Genomic DNA, 12,449 nt, shown 5'->3' with positions numbered 1-12,449 from the left:
TAGCTACACAATGGACCTGTACCCTTTTGGTTACTCATAATATAGCCAGGTGGGGGCTGGTTACAAGTTACTACTAGCTACACAATGGACCTGTACCCCTTTGGTTACTCATAATATAGCCAGGTGGGGGCTGGTTACAAGTTACTACTAGCTACACAATGGACCTGTACCCTTTTGGTTACTCATAATATAGCCAGGTGGGGGCTGGTTACAAGTTACTACTGGCTACACAATGGACCTGTACCCTTTTGGTTACTCATAATATAGCCAGGTGGGGGCTGGTTACAAGTTACTACTAGCTACACAATGGACCTGTACCCCTTTGGTTTATTATAATATGGCCAGGTGGGGGCTGGTTACAAGTTACTACTAGCTACACAATGGACCTGTACCCTTTTGGTTACTCATAATATAGCCAGGTGGGGGCTGGTTACAAGTTACTACTAGCTACACAATGGACCTGTACCCTTTTGGTTACTCATAATATAGCCAGGTGGAGGCTGGTTACAAGTTACTACTAGCTACACAATGGACCTGTACCCTTTTGGTTACTCATAATATAGCCAGGTGGGGGCTGGTTACAAGTTACTACTAGCTACACAATGGACCTGTACCCTTTTGGTTACTCATAATATAGCCAGGTGGGGGCTGGTTACAAGTTACCACTAGCTACACAATGGACCTGTACTCTTTTGCTTATTCATAATATAGCCAGGTGGGGGCTGGTTACAAGTTACTACTAGCTACACAATGGACCTGTACTCTTTTGGTTACTCATAATATAGCCAGGTGGGGGCTGGTTACAAGTTACTACTAGCTACACAATGGACCTGTACCCTTTTGGTTACTCATAATATAGCCAGGTGGGGGCTGGTTACAAGTTACTACTAGCTACACAATGGACCTGTACCCTTTTGGTTACTCATAATATAGCCAGGTGGGGGCTGGTTACAAGTTACCACTAGCTACACAATGGACCTGTACTCTTTTGCTTATTCATAATATAGCCAGGTGGGGGCTGGTTACAAGTTACTACTAGCTACACAATGGACCTGTACTCTTTTGGTTACTCATAATATAGCCAGGTGGGGGCTGGTTACAAGTTACTACTAGCTACACAATGGACCTGTACCCTTTTGGTTACTCATAATATAGCCAGGTGGGGGCTGGTTACAAGTTACTACTAGCTACACAATGGACCTGTACCCTTTTGGTTACTCATAATATAGAGTACAGGTTTCACTGGTCAATTGGGAATATGTATGTTCTTATACAAAAACAATATACCTTATAATATAATAACCTACAAAGATGATCCAGGGACACTTGTGAATTATGATGGTTGCATCATGGATTTTGTCGGCAGCTGTGAAAATACCAGTTTTTTTGCAAACCGTTTTGTAAATCATGTGCAATGTGGCCACACAGGAATCTTTTAAGGTGACTTCTCTTTTCCGCAGATGTCGATGAATATTACGAGAAGATGAAGAAGAGGTACTACGATTGTCTGGGAGACGAGAGTCATCAGTGAAGTCAAGGTCGCCCATGAAATGACGAGCTCGGCGCGTGCTCAGTAATCCGGGTGTATGAATCCCAGGAGAGTTGAATCGGTTCATTCGGACACCGTAGTTTCATGGATAAAATGCAGTTTATTGCCTACAATAAACTGCATTTTTCTTAAAACGTGTCAAATCTCAACCAAATTGGCATTTTATCAGCAGAACGATAATGGAAAAAAAGTTTTTCCTGTTGGCACTTTGAGAGAAAAATTAAGGCATGAATTTATAACAGCCGGCAGGACAATTTAAATGCATCGTAGCTGTGAGGTCTTTCTAAAAAGGCCGAAGGGCAACTACAACCTACAAGAGTTTTGAAATCAAGAGGGGTAGTTCCTCATTTATAACATTTTCTGTACTGGTTTTTAGTGGGTCTGTGTGTTTACTTTGACCTTATGTATGCTTTGCAAAGTGTGCGCTCACTACTGTGTGATGACATCATCAGCTATATTCCATGCTCATATGCAGATCCTTTTGGTCTCATTCTCATCCAGCTTTCCCAAATTCTGCCCCTCTATATATCAATCATATGCGGCACCTTCCATACTTATGTACATGCCTCTTGATTCATCTATATCTAATTATGTCCCAATTCTGCCTGTCCCAAAACATGTTTGATCCCTACAATTATGCTCTTATATGGCTTAGCTAGGAAGAATAATATCCTCGTTGTTATCATTATTATGTTTATCGTGTTGGCAGTACTCTTCTATTAGTAAACCAATGTCAGCGTGTGTTCTGAAAGTTGTGGTCAGTTCAGAAAATATTATGTGAAGAGAAAGCTCCTTAAACCTCTTGACTGGGTATCTGGGTGGCGTGGCGGTCTATTCCATTGTCTACCTATACGGGTATCACTGGTTCGAATCACTGTATTACGTCCGGCTTGGTCAGGCGTCCCACTACAGACACAATTGGCCGTGACTGCGGGTGGGAAGCTGGATGTGGGTATGTGTCCTGGTCGCTGCACTAGCGCCTCCTTTGGTTGATCGGGGTGCCTGTTTGTGGGGAGAACTGGGGGGAATAGCGTGATCCTCCCACGTGTTACGTCCCCCTGGTGAAACTCCTCACTGTCAGGTGAAAAGAAGCGGCTGGCGACTCCACACATATCAGAGGAGGCGTGTGGTAGTCTGCAGCCCTCCCCGGATCGGCAGAGGGGGTGGAGCAGCGACCGGGACGGCTCTGAAGAGTGGGGTAATTGGCCAAGTACAATTGGGGAGAAAAAGGGGGGGAAATACCCCCCCCCAAAAAAAACCTTCATTTGAAATTTACAAGAAAAACAATAACAGTAAATGACATAAATATGTCTTTATGCATGCTCAATAATCCAGGTAAGGAAACCACAGAAAGTTGAATCAGTTCATCTGGACACAACGTTTATTGAGAGAAACGTCTCATCACTCATCTAAGTGACCTCTCCAGTCTCATCTGACTGCAGGTATCCCCACCCTTATAAACAATACAGTGGCATAACGACCCAAACCAACCACCTGTTTCATATGCAAATTGGCGTGACCATTAACCAGAGTTACAACGGCCATGTGTACTACTCACAGAGGATTGGGGAATAGTTGCAATCACGGTAAGATGGTGACAGATGTACTCTTTTGGGTCAGGGATGGTTGTTCCCTCCTCACATAGATGGAAATGGGGGGGGGGGGGGGGCTAAGAGTACATCTGCCACCATCCTCTGATGGATGACTGATTCCACTAACTCAGTAATGGTGCCACCACAGCAGAAGGCTAAAGGAGTGCTTTCGCAGCAGCGAGTAAGTGTTTTTATTAATGTCAATTTTACAATTTGAACTGTATTCTGAGTTTTGGCTTTATTAACGCACAGCGTTGTTAGACAGTTACACAGTGGACACTTCTGTGAATTCTTCATGCATTCTGAATGGTTTTGATATCTGAACTTCTTTTTTTCCCCGCCAAACACCAACATTTAAGATCCACCGTCAGCGGTGCATCTTGCTATAATTAAAACGTGAAGTCTGGTTGCCATCAGCAAATATCTCCAAAAACAGAACTCAACTATGTGCATAAATATATTCATTTTTTTATACAGTTGGCATCGATCTATGCCAAACAGTTAAAGCATGTTGAAATCTGTGCAAGTGTTTACATGAATTGATCGAATGTCGGCACCGTTATGTACGGGAGGGGCTGCAGAGAGGAGTCCAGAACCCTTTAATGGGATTCTCATATGTCATCAATTATACATGCAAATAAACTCAACTACAGTTTGTAACTACCAGCATGGCGTTGGTGTTTGTGAAGGCGGCTGCACCGGAGGCAAGGAACAATTCAGAAACACAACAGGCGTCCGTGTCAGGTTACTAAAGGCAGGAGGGAAGGCGTCATCGTTTCTCTTAGGCACCGATTTGTCTTTTTACCCCCACCCCTCCTTTTTTGAAAAACTTTTTCTTCTCTAGCTTGCATGAAAGTACATCAAGTATTTCACAAGTTCTCCTACCGTTTAAAACCTTTAAGTTCTGCTATCTGGCGATTTAAAAACCCTACACGAGGCCTCCAGCACCATGTGAATGCTGCGGACAACGAACAGCCATGGCACACAGAAATCATTTCGGCAAACCACAACTAGACTGACACAAAGAACAAAACAACCAACAACAATGGCATCATGATATTGATCCCCAAGGTAGTGTTTAGTGTTAACTACAGCCGGTAGGACCTCAGAAGGCAGACTACAGACCATCGTACTGTTGGCAGCTTTAATTGGATTTGTGATGGTGTAACTCTGCCGGTAAAATGACGGCTTCAAGTTGACAGGTGGGGGTGTGTTGGAGCCCCCTCTTAACCCAGGGAGTGCTGTTTATTCAGGCTGTCAGCACGCCTCACTCTTTCCTCTGGGGTTTTTCTGTACCAGCTCCTGATAGGGAACCCCCAAAAAGTTTGAAGGCGTCCAGTAAAACTACTTTGGACGATATTCATTACTTCATAATCAATGTAAAATAAGCTCAGGCACATACATCATGTATGGAGAAGCCATGGTTATACTCACCCTTGGCGACTTAGCTGGCCCGGGACAGGGGCATTTTGGCCTTGGCTCGGTTTCAGGATCCTGAGAGAGGAGAGGGGGGGAGGGCGTGAGGGAGACTAGCTTTTGGTCAAATCGGAGCAGGAAAAAGGAGCTCGCTGATATTTCCTAAACAGCAGGGTTACTAAAAAGCCCAGCCGGGTTCAGTACCTATTAGCAGTTGGGCTTTTTGGCTTCTGCTGCGTCTTCCTAACCTGGGCCGGGGATTGCCCAACCCTGAAGATACAGCAAGAACACAAAATAAGAGGACTGGCGGTTATGAAAAGGTTACCATACCATAAGAACTATAAGCTCTAAAGACTGTAAATCCACTAAATCCAGTTGCAGTAAATCAGTAAATCCACATTTATAGGAGCTCTCACCCTGCTCATCTCACCTCCTTTTTCTGTCCAGTGACCTCCGTGTTGCAGAGGATAGCGCTACTCTCTCCTTGGGGCACTTGGCTTTCTCCTGTGAGTTTGATGCCATGAGAGAACAAGTGTATTTTTAAACTTTACGGCAGAATGTGGTTCACTTCCAAGTGATGCTGAGAGTACACGAGTGAAGCAGTAGGTTCTGATTTTTCGAAGTAAACAAGAGACGCGGGGTTTCCAACTCCCGCAGTTTCCTCTCTGCGCAGAGCTCCCTGTCCTGCTGCAGCAGTGCTAACCGCTCCTCCAGAGGCATCACAAAGAAGATGTCATGGACGTCATATAGGGCTGCTCGTAACTGACCACACACAAACACACACACACACACATATATAGATGGATAGTTTTCTTCTTTGTGTGAATTTTTATTTGTGTGTGTGTGTGTGTGTACCTGGGCTCTGACTCTCTCCTGTAGGGAGAGTTCTTGTGCTGAGATAGCGCCTTTCTTCTGTGGACTGTGAGTCCTGAATGAGTGGATGAACTCCTGTGTGTCCTGAGCACGCAAAACACATGGACACGGGTGTGCTAATCAGCGGCTTGAGACGTAAATAAAATAACTTTCTAAATACCTGGGAACCGCTTCTCTGAAGTGGTCGCGCATAACGTTGCACGTTGAGAGCAGGCTCGCCTGTGCGCACTCACCGACACAGTCTGACGTAGGTGTTTGACCTCCTTTTCAGCAGTCTGCGGGTGAGGAAACCGCGGGTGATGGCACCAAGTCGACAGAGTGCCCTTTGCTGCTTTGCAGTTAGAATCTGGAGCAAAAGCAGCGGGCACACAGCAAAGGCATGCGAATATAGTTCAGACGGATGTTTCACAGGGACGCTGATGGAGAAAGTAAAATTTTGGGCTGGTGCGTAAATGTAAAATAACTTCTAAAGAAAGACAGGACGTTTAAAAAGGAGGAAGGTGAATCTGCAAACAAACACACGCACAACCCGCTTCCACACATATGACGGACGGCGCGTACCCACCTGACTGAGTCTTGCCCGGGGCTTAGTCCCCCAGCTGGGTCCCCACAGATAGACAGGGGGCTGGACAGAAGGAGAGGACACACAGGAACTGAGAGGAGAGGGGGAACCTGGAGAGGGTAATAAAGAGACGCAGCACTTCGATGGCGACTCACTGTTCTGTACGGACAGTAATTTCTGTTCAACCAGAACATTTTCATCAGCATCAAGACCCTCATGCTTACTGACCTTTCATCGCCGCTATTTCATTTACACAAACAGAAATAATTACCTGTAATGAAACTACCTATACTGTGTCCAGGTGACTGTACACTTGGGGTGTGGGCAGGGCTGAGTCTAGGGCAGGAGGGGCTTACAACAGCATAGCTGTCACTCACAGACCTTTGCTCCTGCCCCCCAGTATCCTCACTCATGTTTCTGTCACACCTGGGCTCCTTCGGTCTCCTCTCTTTGTCTTCCAGTTCCTAAGCACACACACACACACAGAAAAGAACGACATCCTAGTGTCTCTCACACTCTGGAAAAGAATAGAACAAAATGAGATCAAGGGTATTTTCAAAGGGGGTAGGGTGTCAGTGGCCCAGGAGGTAGAGCAGGTCATCCGGTATTTGGATGGTTGCTGGTTCGATCCTCAGTTCCTTGCAAAAATGTCGAGGTGTCCCTGAGCAAAACGCCTAAACCGTAACTGCTCCCGATGAGTTGAACGTTACCTTGTATGGTTGACACCACCATCGGTGTATGAGTGTCTGTGTGGGTGGGTAAATATGTGAGGCGTTAAATGTAAGGCACTCTGGAACAATATGCGTGTTTGGAAACCCCTCCCCCCTTTACCCCCCCCCCAAATTTTTTCAAAAGATTTGGTGTAACTCAATATGCTGACCTGTAGAAGGCGCTGTTGCTCTTTCTCCTGCTCAGCCAGGAGAGACATCTGCAAGGCATGCTCCTCCTCCAGACGCCTCTGCATTTCCTCAAGAGCCTGCACTCTCCGCTCAGTGTCCTCTGAGGAAGTACATGTACACACACACACACACACAAAGACTGAATGCGTGCATGCAACCCTTACCTTTCCATCTTTTACATTTGTTGTTTCCCTATCCCCCTTTCACATGTCTATTGATTTATAAGTGGGAATGAGACTTTTAACAAATGAGCTTTCATGAATAGTTTAACACCATGTTCATATTTTCTCAGTCCTACCTTTCTTCCTGTCCAGCTGCTCAGTTCCATTTTTGTTTTGCGCCATTCTGCGATTGTTTGGCTCCTGAAGACCATTTGGCTCCATCCTGAGGTTCACCTGGGAGAGGTCATGGGTCACATGGGGCCTTAGCACAGACGGTGAGGGATTCTCTACATCATATGACTGGTTCAAGGGGGCCACAGGGGACCGACGGTTAGGGGCCAAGCGAGTAACCCCCGCCATAAAGCGAGGAACCCTCTCCTGGCTGCGGTCTATGTAATCAACTCCAGAAGGGGAGTGGGCGGGATGCAGCTGACTGTCAAGGGTGTGACAGCGCCGGTGAAACCCTAAAGCCAGATGGTCATAGTGGCCCATCAGGCTGGATCCTGAGGCTCTGACAGGGCTGCATAGTTCCCGAACCGGACTGTTACCACAGTGGCTGGATCGACGACTGCTACTCCCACTACCCCCACCACCACCACTCCCTACCAGGCCCCAGTGACCTGAGGACCTTGTGCCCCCTAACAGTGACTCTCCCCAAGCCGCCATGGCTGCAGGCTCCCCTGACCTTACTGGGCTTCTGGGTATGAGGTCTGCTGGGTCAGCGGGGAAGCAGAAATGGATGTTACCAGCAGAGACAGGGCGGGGTCTGTGCATGAGGACTGAGGCTGGGTTCTGTACTATGGAGGCTGCCATTAGGGTCAGGTACAGTAGGTGAGAGGCAGCCAGACTGCTGGGTCTGGGTGTGAGGTGGGCCCACAGGGCTGTGACGCAGGCTGAATCCAAACTCAATTCTGCTTTCTCCCAGTGGACTACGACTCTCGTTCTCCTTGTCAGAGAGGCTCTCGGGTGGGGGCGTAGGGGTGAGCCCAATGTTGACTTTTGACTCTTGCCGACTCTGCTCCCTCTCTACGTACTCCCTAGACCTCCTCAAAAGGCTCTCCAGACAGGGGCGATTCTAGGATCAGACCTTCAGGGGGGCTCAGCCCCTTATGAGAATGATATGCATACATCCATCCATCCATTATTCGAACCATTTATCCTGCTCTCAGGGGCGCGGGGATGCTGGAACCTATCCCAGCAGTCATTGGGCAGCAGGCGGGGAGACATCCTGGACAAGCCGCCAGGCCATCACAGGGCCCACCCACACACACACACACACACATTCATACCTAGGGGCAATTTAGTACGGCCGATTCACCTGACCTAGATGTCTCTGGACTGTAAGAGGAAACCGGAGCCCCCGGAGGAAACCCACGCAGACACGGGGAAAACATGCAAACTCCACACAAAGGGACGACCCGGGACAACTCCCCAAGGTTGGACTCCCCCGGGGCTCGAACCCAGGACCTTCTTGCTGTGAGGCTGGCGACCGTGCTAACCACTGTGCCACCGTGCCTCCCAACATGCATACAGTGCATTGCAAAAGTGTTCAATCACCCACATGCCCCAATCCCAAAAGTGAAGAATAGATTTATACTCTGTCGCTTCAATCTTCAAGTGGCAGTGATACAGTTCAAGCCATGTTTAGAATGTTAGGAAGAGTCTGTTCTGAGACTTGGAAAATGCTATTTATAGAAGGGCAGTACAAGCAAATTGATAGAGGTCAAACTGACTTGCCAATATGCAGACAACTGCGTGTGTGTTACTGTAATTTGTCCGGCTACTCTCTGCTGACCATTTTAGACCTGTTAATAAAAGCATTTCCTCTTATACATCAATTATTCAATTATGTGACTAGAAAGACAACAAATCTGAGAAAACTTACTTTAATGTTGAGCCACAAAACCATCACTTAGTTTACAAAGGTAGAAAAATATTGACTAAATGGAAAAAAAAGTTTTTAAAAAGTCACTTTCTTCATTAACTACCAGCATCAAAATAAAAGATAATGAGGGGTAAACAATAATTGAAAAAAGATTGTTTTAACATTGGCTCAATTCACCCCAAAACCCAACCCATCCTACCCTAAAGTGCAATGTCGCTTAAACATTATGCTGTGTCGCCTCACCTTGAGGGTGGCAAATCTATCACTTTTTGGTAGCTGACTCTCTCAAGCACCTCGTTCTCGACTGACATCATAGCCAAGTGCTGGAGTCAATCAATCATCAATTTGTTGTTTTTTTGTAATAGCGCTTTTGTAGCTGCAACAGCCACTCAAAGCGCTTTAGTCTACTTTGCCCCATGGTTCTCCTCTCTCCCTCTTTGCACTGACAGTCACACACAAAAATGTATTCAACTAGAAAATGATATTGGCCTATACTCTGTTTGTTTGTGTCTGTTAGTTGCTTTGGATAAAAGCGTCTGCTAAATACCTGACCCTGACCGTTGGTTTATTTATTAACAGACTATGTGTGGTGTAAATCAATGTAAGGGGAGGTTGGGGAGAATACACATTTAATAACAGAATATCAACACACTGCTTAGTTTTGTGAATTCATTGTAGAGTCCACTGCAATGAATATGAACAAAACAGCAGCCGCCTTGGCATTTATAAAAGGTCTTTCTTGACTACCTGTCCCATTTTCTCACCTGGTTCTTCCTGCTCTCTCTTTCTGCTGACTCCATCCTGCTTTCTCTCCCTCTCTATCCTCCTCTCCCCCTCTTTGTGCTGTCAACCAAAAGGCAAACGTAACAGCCAAACAAGAGAATTTATAATCTTATAAAAGATGAATGGATTGCTGTGGGCAATACAATGAGATGTCGTTTTGACGTTTCTCTCACCTGAACCTGGCTGTCCTCCTTTAAAAAAAACAACCGTATATCCATCTATGAAAAAACAGACATTTCCAACGAGTCAGGGGTTTGTTGCAACGCTTCAATCCACTGTCCATAAAACCACTGTAACATCAGCTAGCTCCTTAGCTCTCTAAGCTAGCCTGCTTGCACCGTTTCCAGCTAACAGTTATCGGCTAATGTTAGCTCTCTAAGCTAGCCTGCTTGTCCGCTAGAGTCTAGCGGACTATGTCAGCTAATGTTCTTTGACATAAAATGGAACAATAATTAGTCCAGACACTTTCTGTTATGGTGCCAATTTGACCCAACGTTCTCAGCACATTCAGCAAATGTCTTTGCTAACGTTTCAACGTACTTGTGGTTTTAATCTGCGCCATGAAATTCACCAACGGTCCATTTTGAAGTGAATCGCGGGCTCTTCTTCTTCTTCTTCTTCTTCTTCTTCTTCTTCTTCGTGGTTTATTGGCGGTCGGCAAAGAAGCGCGGGTCCCTCCTTCTTCTTCTCTCTTACTGACGGGATGGACTAAAGTTGCATGCCGCCACCTATTGTACCGGAGTGAGTAACGTCATGACTTTTATAAAGAATAGGCTACTGCAGTGTTTCTCAACCGGGGGTCCGCTGACCCCTAGTGGTCCGTGGTGTAATTGCAAGGGGTCCGTGAAAATAAAATATCTTTTAAAAAAAAGATCCTATGACATTTATAGAAATAGGATTATTTTACTCAAATGTGACTGAGACCTTTATCTACCTAAACTATAAAGGGTAACAGCACTTTTTCTCTAATTACATCTGTTTCACAAGTGTAATTTATTGTATTTTAATGAGATCTCGCTCCCGTTTGCATTGTTAAAAGTTACTGCATAAAAATTCTGTTGTTACATATATCTGAAAGTTACTGAATACATATTCTGTTTTGTTACATATATCTGAAAGTTACTGAATACATATTCTGTTCTGTTACATATATCTGAAAGTTACTGAATACATATTCTGTTTTGTTACATATATCTGAAAGTTACTGAATAAATATTCTGTTTTGTTACATATATCTGAAAGTTACTGAATACATATTCTGTTTTGTTACATATATCTGAAAGTTACTGCATAAGAATTCTGTTTTAAGTTACAACTGAAAGCTCTTATTTTTGCCCCAAAGAGTGAATAAATGCTATAATGCAATTTAAAATGCAGTTTCTACTGTTTCTACCAAATTGAAACCCCCCTCCCCCAAGATCAGGTGGAGGGGTCCTCAGGGTAGATCAAAAATACGCAGGGGGTCCAGGACCCCAAAAAGGTTGAGAACCACTGCCCTAGAGCATGTTCATAAGATGGGAATATGTTAGAATAGTCTATGACAAAGAAAATGAAACTCTTTCAGTGCAAATTATGAGAAGAACTAAAGGTCTGTCTGTAAGAGGTACAAAACGGCTTTAGTTGATCCTCAACCTGAGGAACCGGTGAACTCTTACTGTAGTAAAAACACAGAAATAGAAAATGAGCATGGCATTAGTATGGACCACAACATTCCTACAGTAAATACAATACGAGCACTTTTTACACCGTAGAAGTAGTAAATCAAATCAAATCAATTTTATTTGTATAGCCCAATATCACAAATTACACATTTGCCTCAGTGGGCTTAACAGCAACGCAACATCCTGTCCTTAGACCCTCTCATCGGATAAGGAACAACTCCCTAAAAAACCCCTTTAACAGGGAGAAAAAACAGGAAGAAACCTCAGGGAGAGCAACAGAGGAGGGATCTCTCTCCCAAGACGTACAGCGTGCAATGGATGTCGTGTTCACGCAATTTACATAATACAACATTGAAAGAGGAGAACAGAATTGTAATGGACATAAAATTGATGAAGAACGTGATGCGCAGGATGCCAAAGCAGTGTCCACGTGCCAACGGAGCAGTCCAGGACCCAAGCCACGCGACCAGCATCATCATGTAATAAGAAAAACTTAGGTGAGGAGAGGAAGGGCAGGCAGCATCCAAATGATGGCCACCATCACCATGGAGACCTGAGAGGAGAACCGACCGCACATGCACGCAAGAGAGACTCACATGGCACCATTCAAACACAGAGAAAGAGAAAGGAGAAGACGTCGTTCAGAGAGAGAGAAAAGACATGTTAGAGAAGAGAACAGTTTGCAATAGTCATTAGCCATAATCAATGAAGTCATCAATTCGTCATAATCTCTACTCTGTAATCTGGTCGGCAGAAGAGTGGTTGGTAAATTCATTGAGACAGCAAACCAACCCGCCATCCAGTACAGGTTGTGAAGCACTCAACTTAAAGGCAACTAATTGTAAGCTAAGGCAAAAAGATGAGTTTTAAGTTTGGATTTAAAGGACTCAACAGACTCCGATGCTCTGACGGCAGGCAGGCCGGTTATTCCACAACAACGGAGCCCGATAGGAAAAGGCCCTGCCGCCGCCAGCTGACTTCTCTTTAACTTTGGGTACACACAGGAGCCCTGGTATAGTATTTGTATTACAACGTGATGGAAAAAACACAGGATGGTGCTTTTTAAGA

The 12,449-nt window shown here is 45.2% G+C and overlaps 1 protein-coding gene and 1 pseudogene across 1 annotated transcript in view; one reads left to right on the top strand and one right to left on the bottom strand.

Annotated features, from left to right (window-relative positions):
• LOC130119340 (nuclear GTPase SLIP-GC-like) overlaps positions 1-2,778 on the top strand; it is a 37,857-nt gene extending 35,079 nt beyond the window's left edge. The window contains exon 19 of the mRNA XM_056287801.1: positions 1,461-2,778. Coding sequence (XP_056143776.1) covers positions 1,461-1,531 — 71 coding nt within the window. The 3' untranslated portion in view covers positions 1,532-2,778. The remainder of the gene's footprint in view (positions 1-1,460) is intronic.
• Positions 2,779-4,367: 1,589 nt separating this feature from the next.
• On the bottom strand, positions 4,368-9,737 carry LOC130119862 (centriolar coiled-coil protein of 110 kDa-like; annotated as a pseudogene).
• Positions 9,738-12,449: the final 2,712 nt, after the last annotated feature.

Source organism: Lampris incognitus, chromosome 10 (genome assembly GCF_029633865.1).
Source record: "Lampris incognitus isolate fLamInc1 chromosome 10, fLamInc1.hap2, whole genome shotgun sequence".
Classification (NCBI taxonomy): domain Eukaryota; kingdom Metazoa; phylum Chordata; class Actinopteri; order Lampriformes; family Lampridae; genus Lampris; species Lampris incognitus.
The sequence above is the reverse complement of the archived record's forward strand: the minus strand, read 5'-3'. Positions and strand labels throughout refer to the sequence as shown.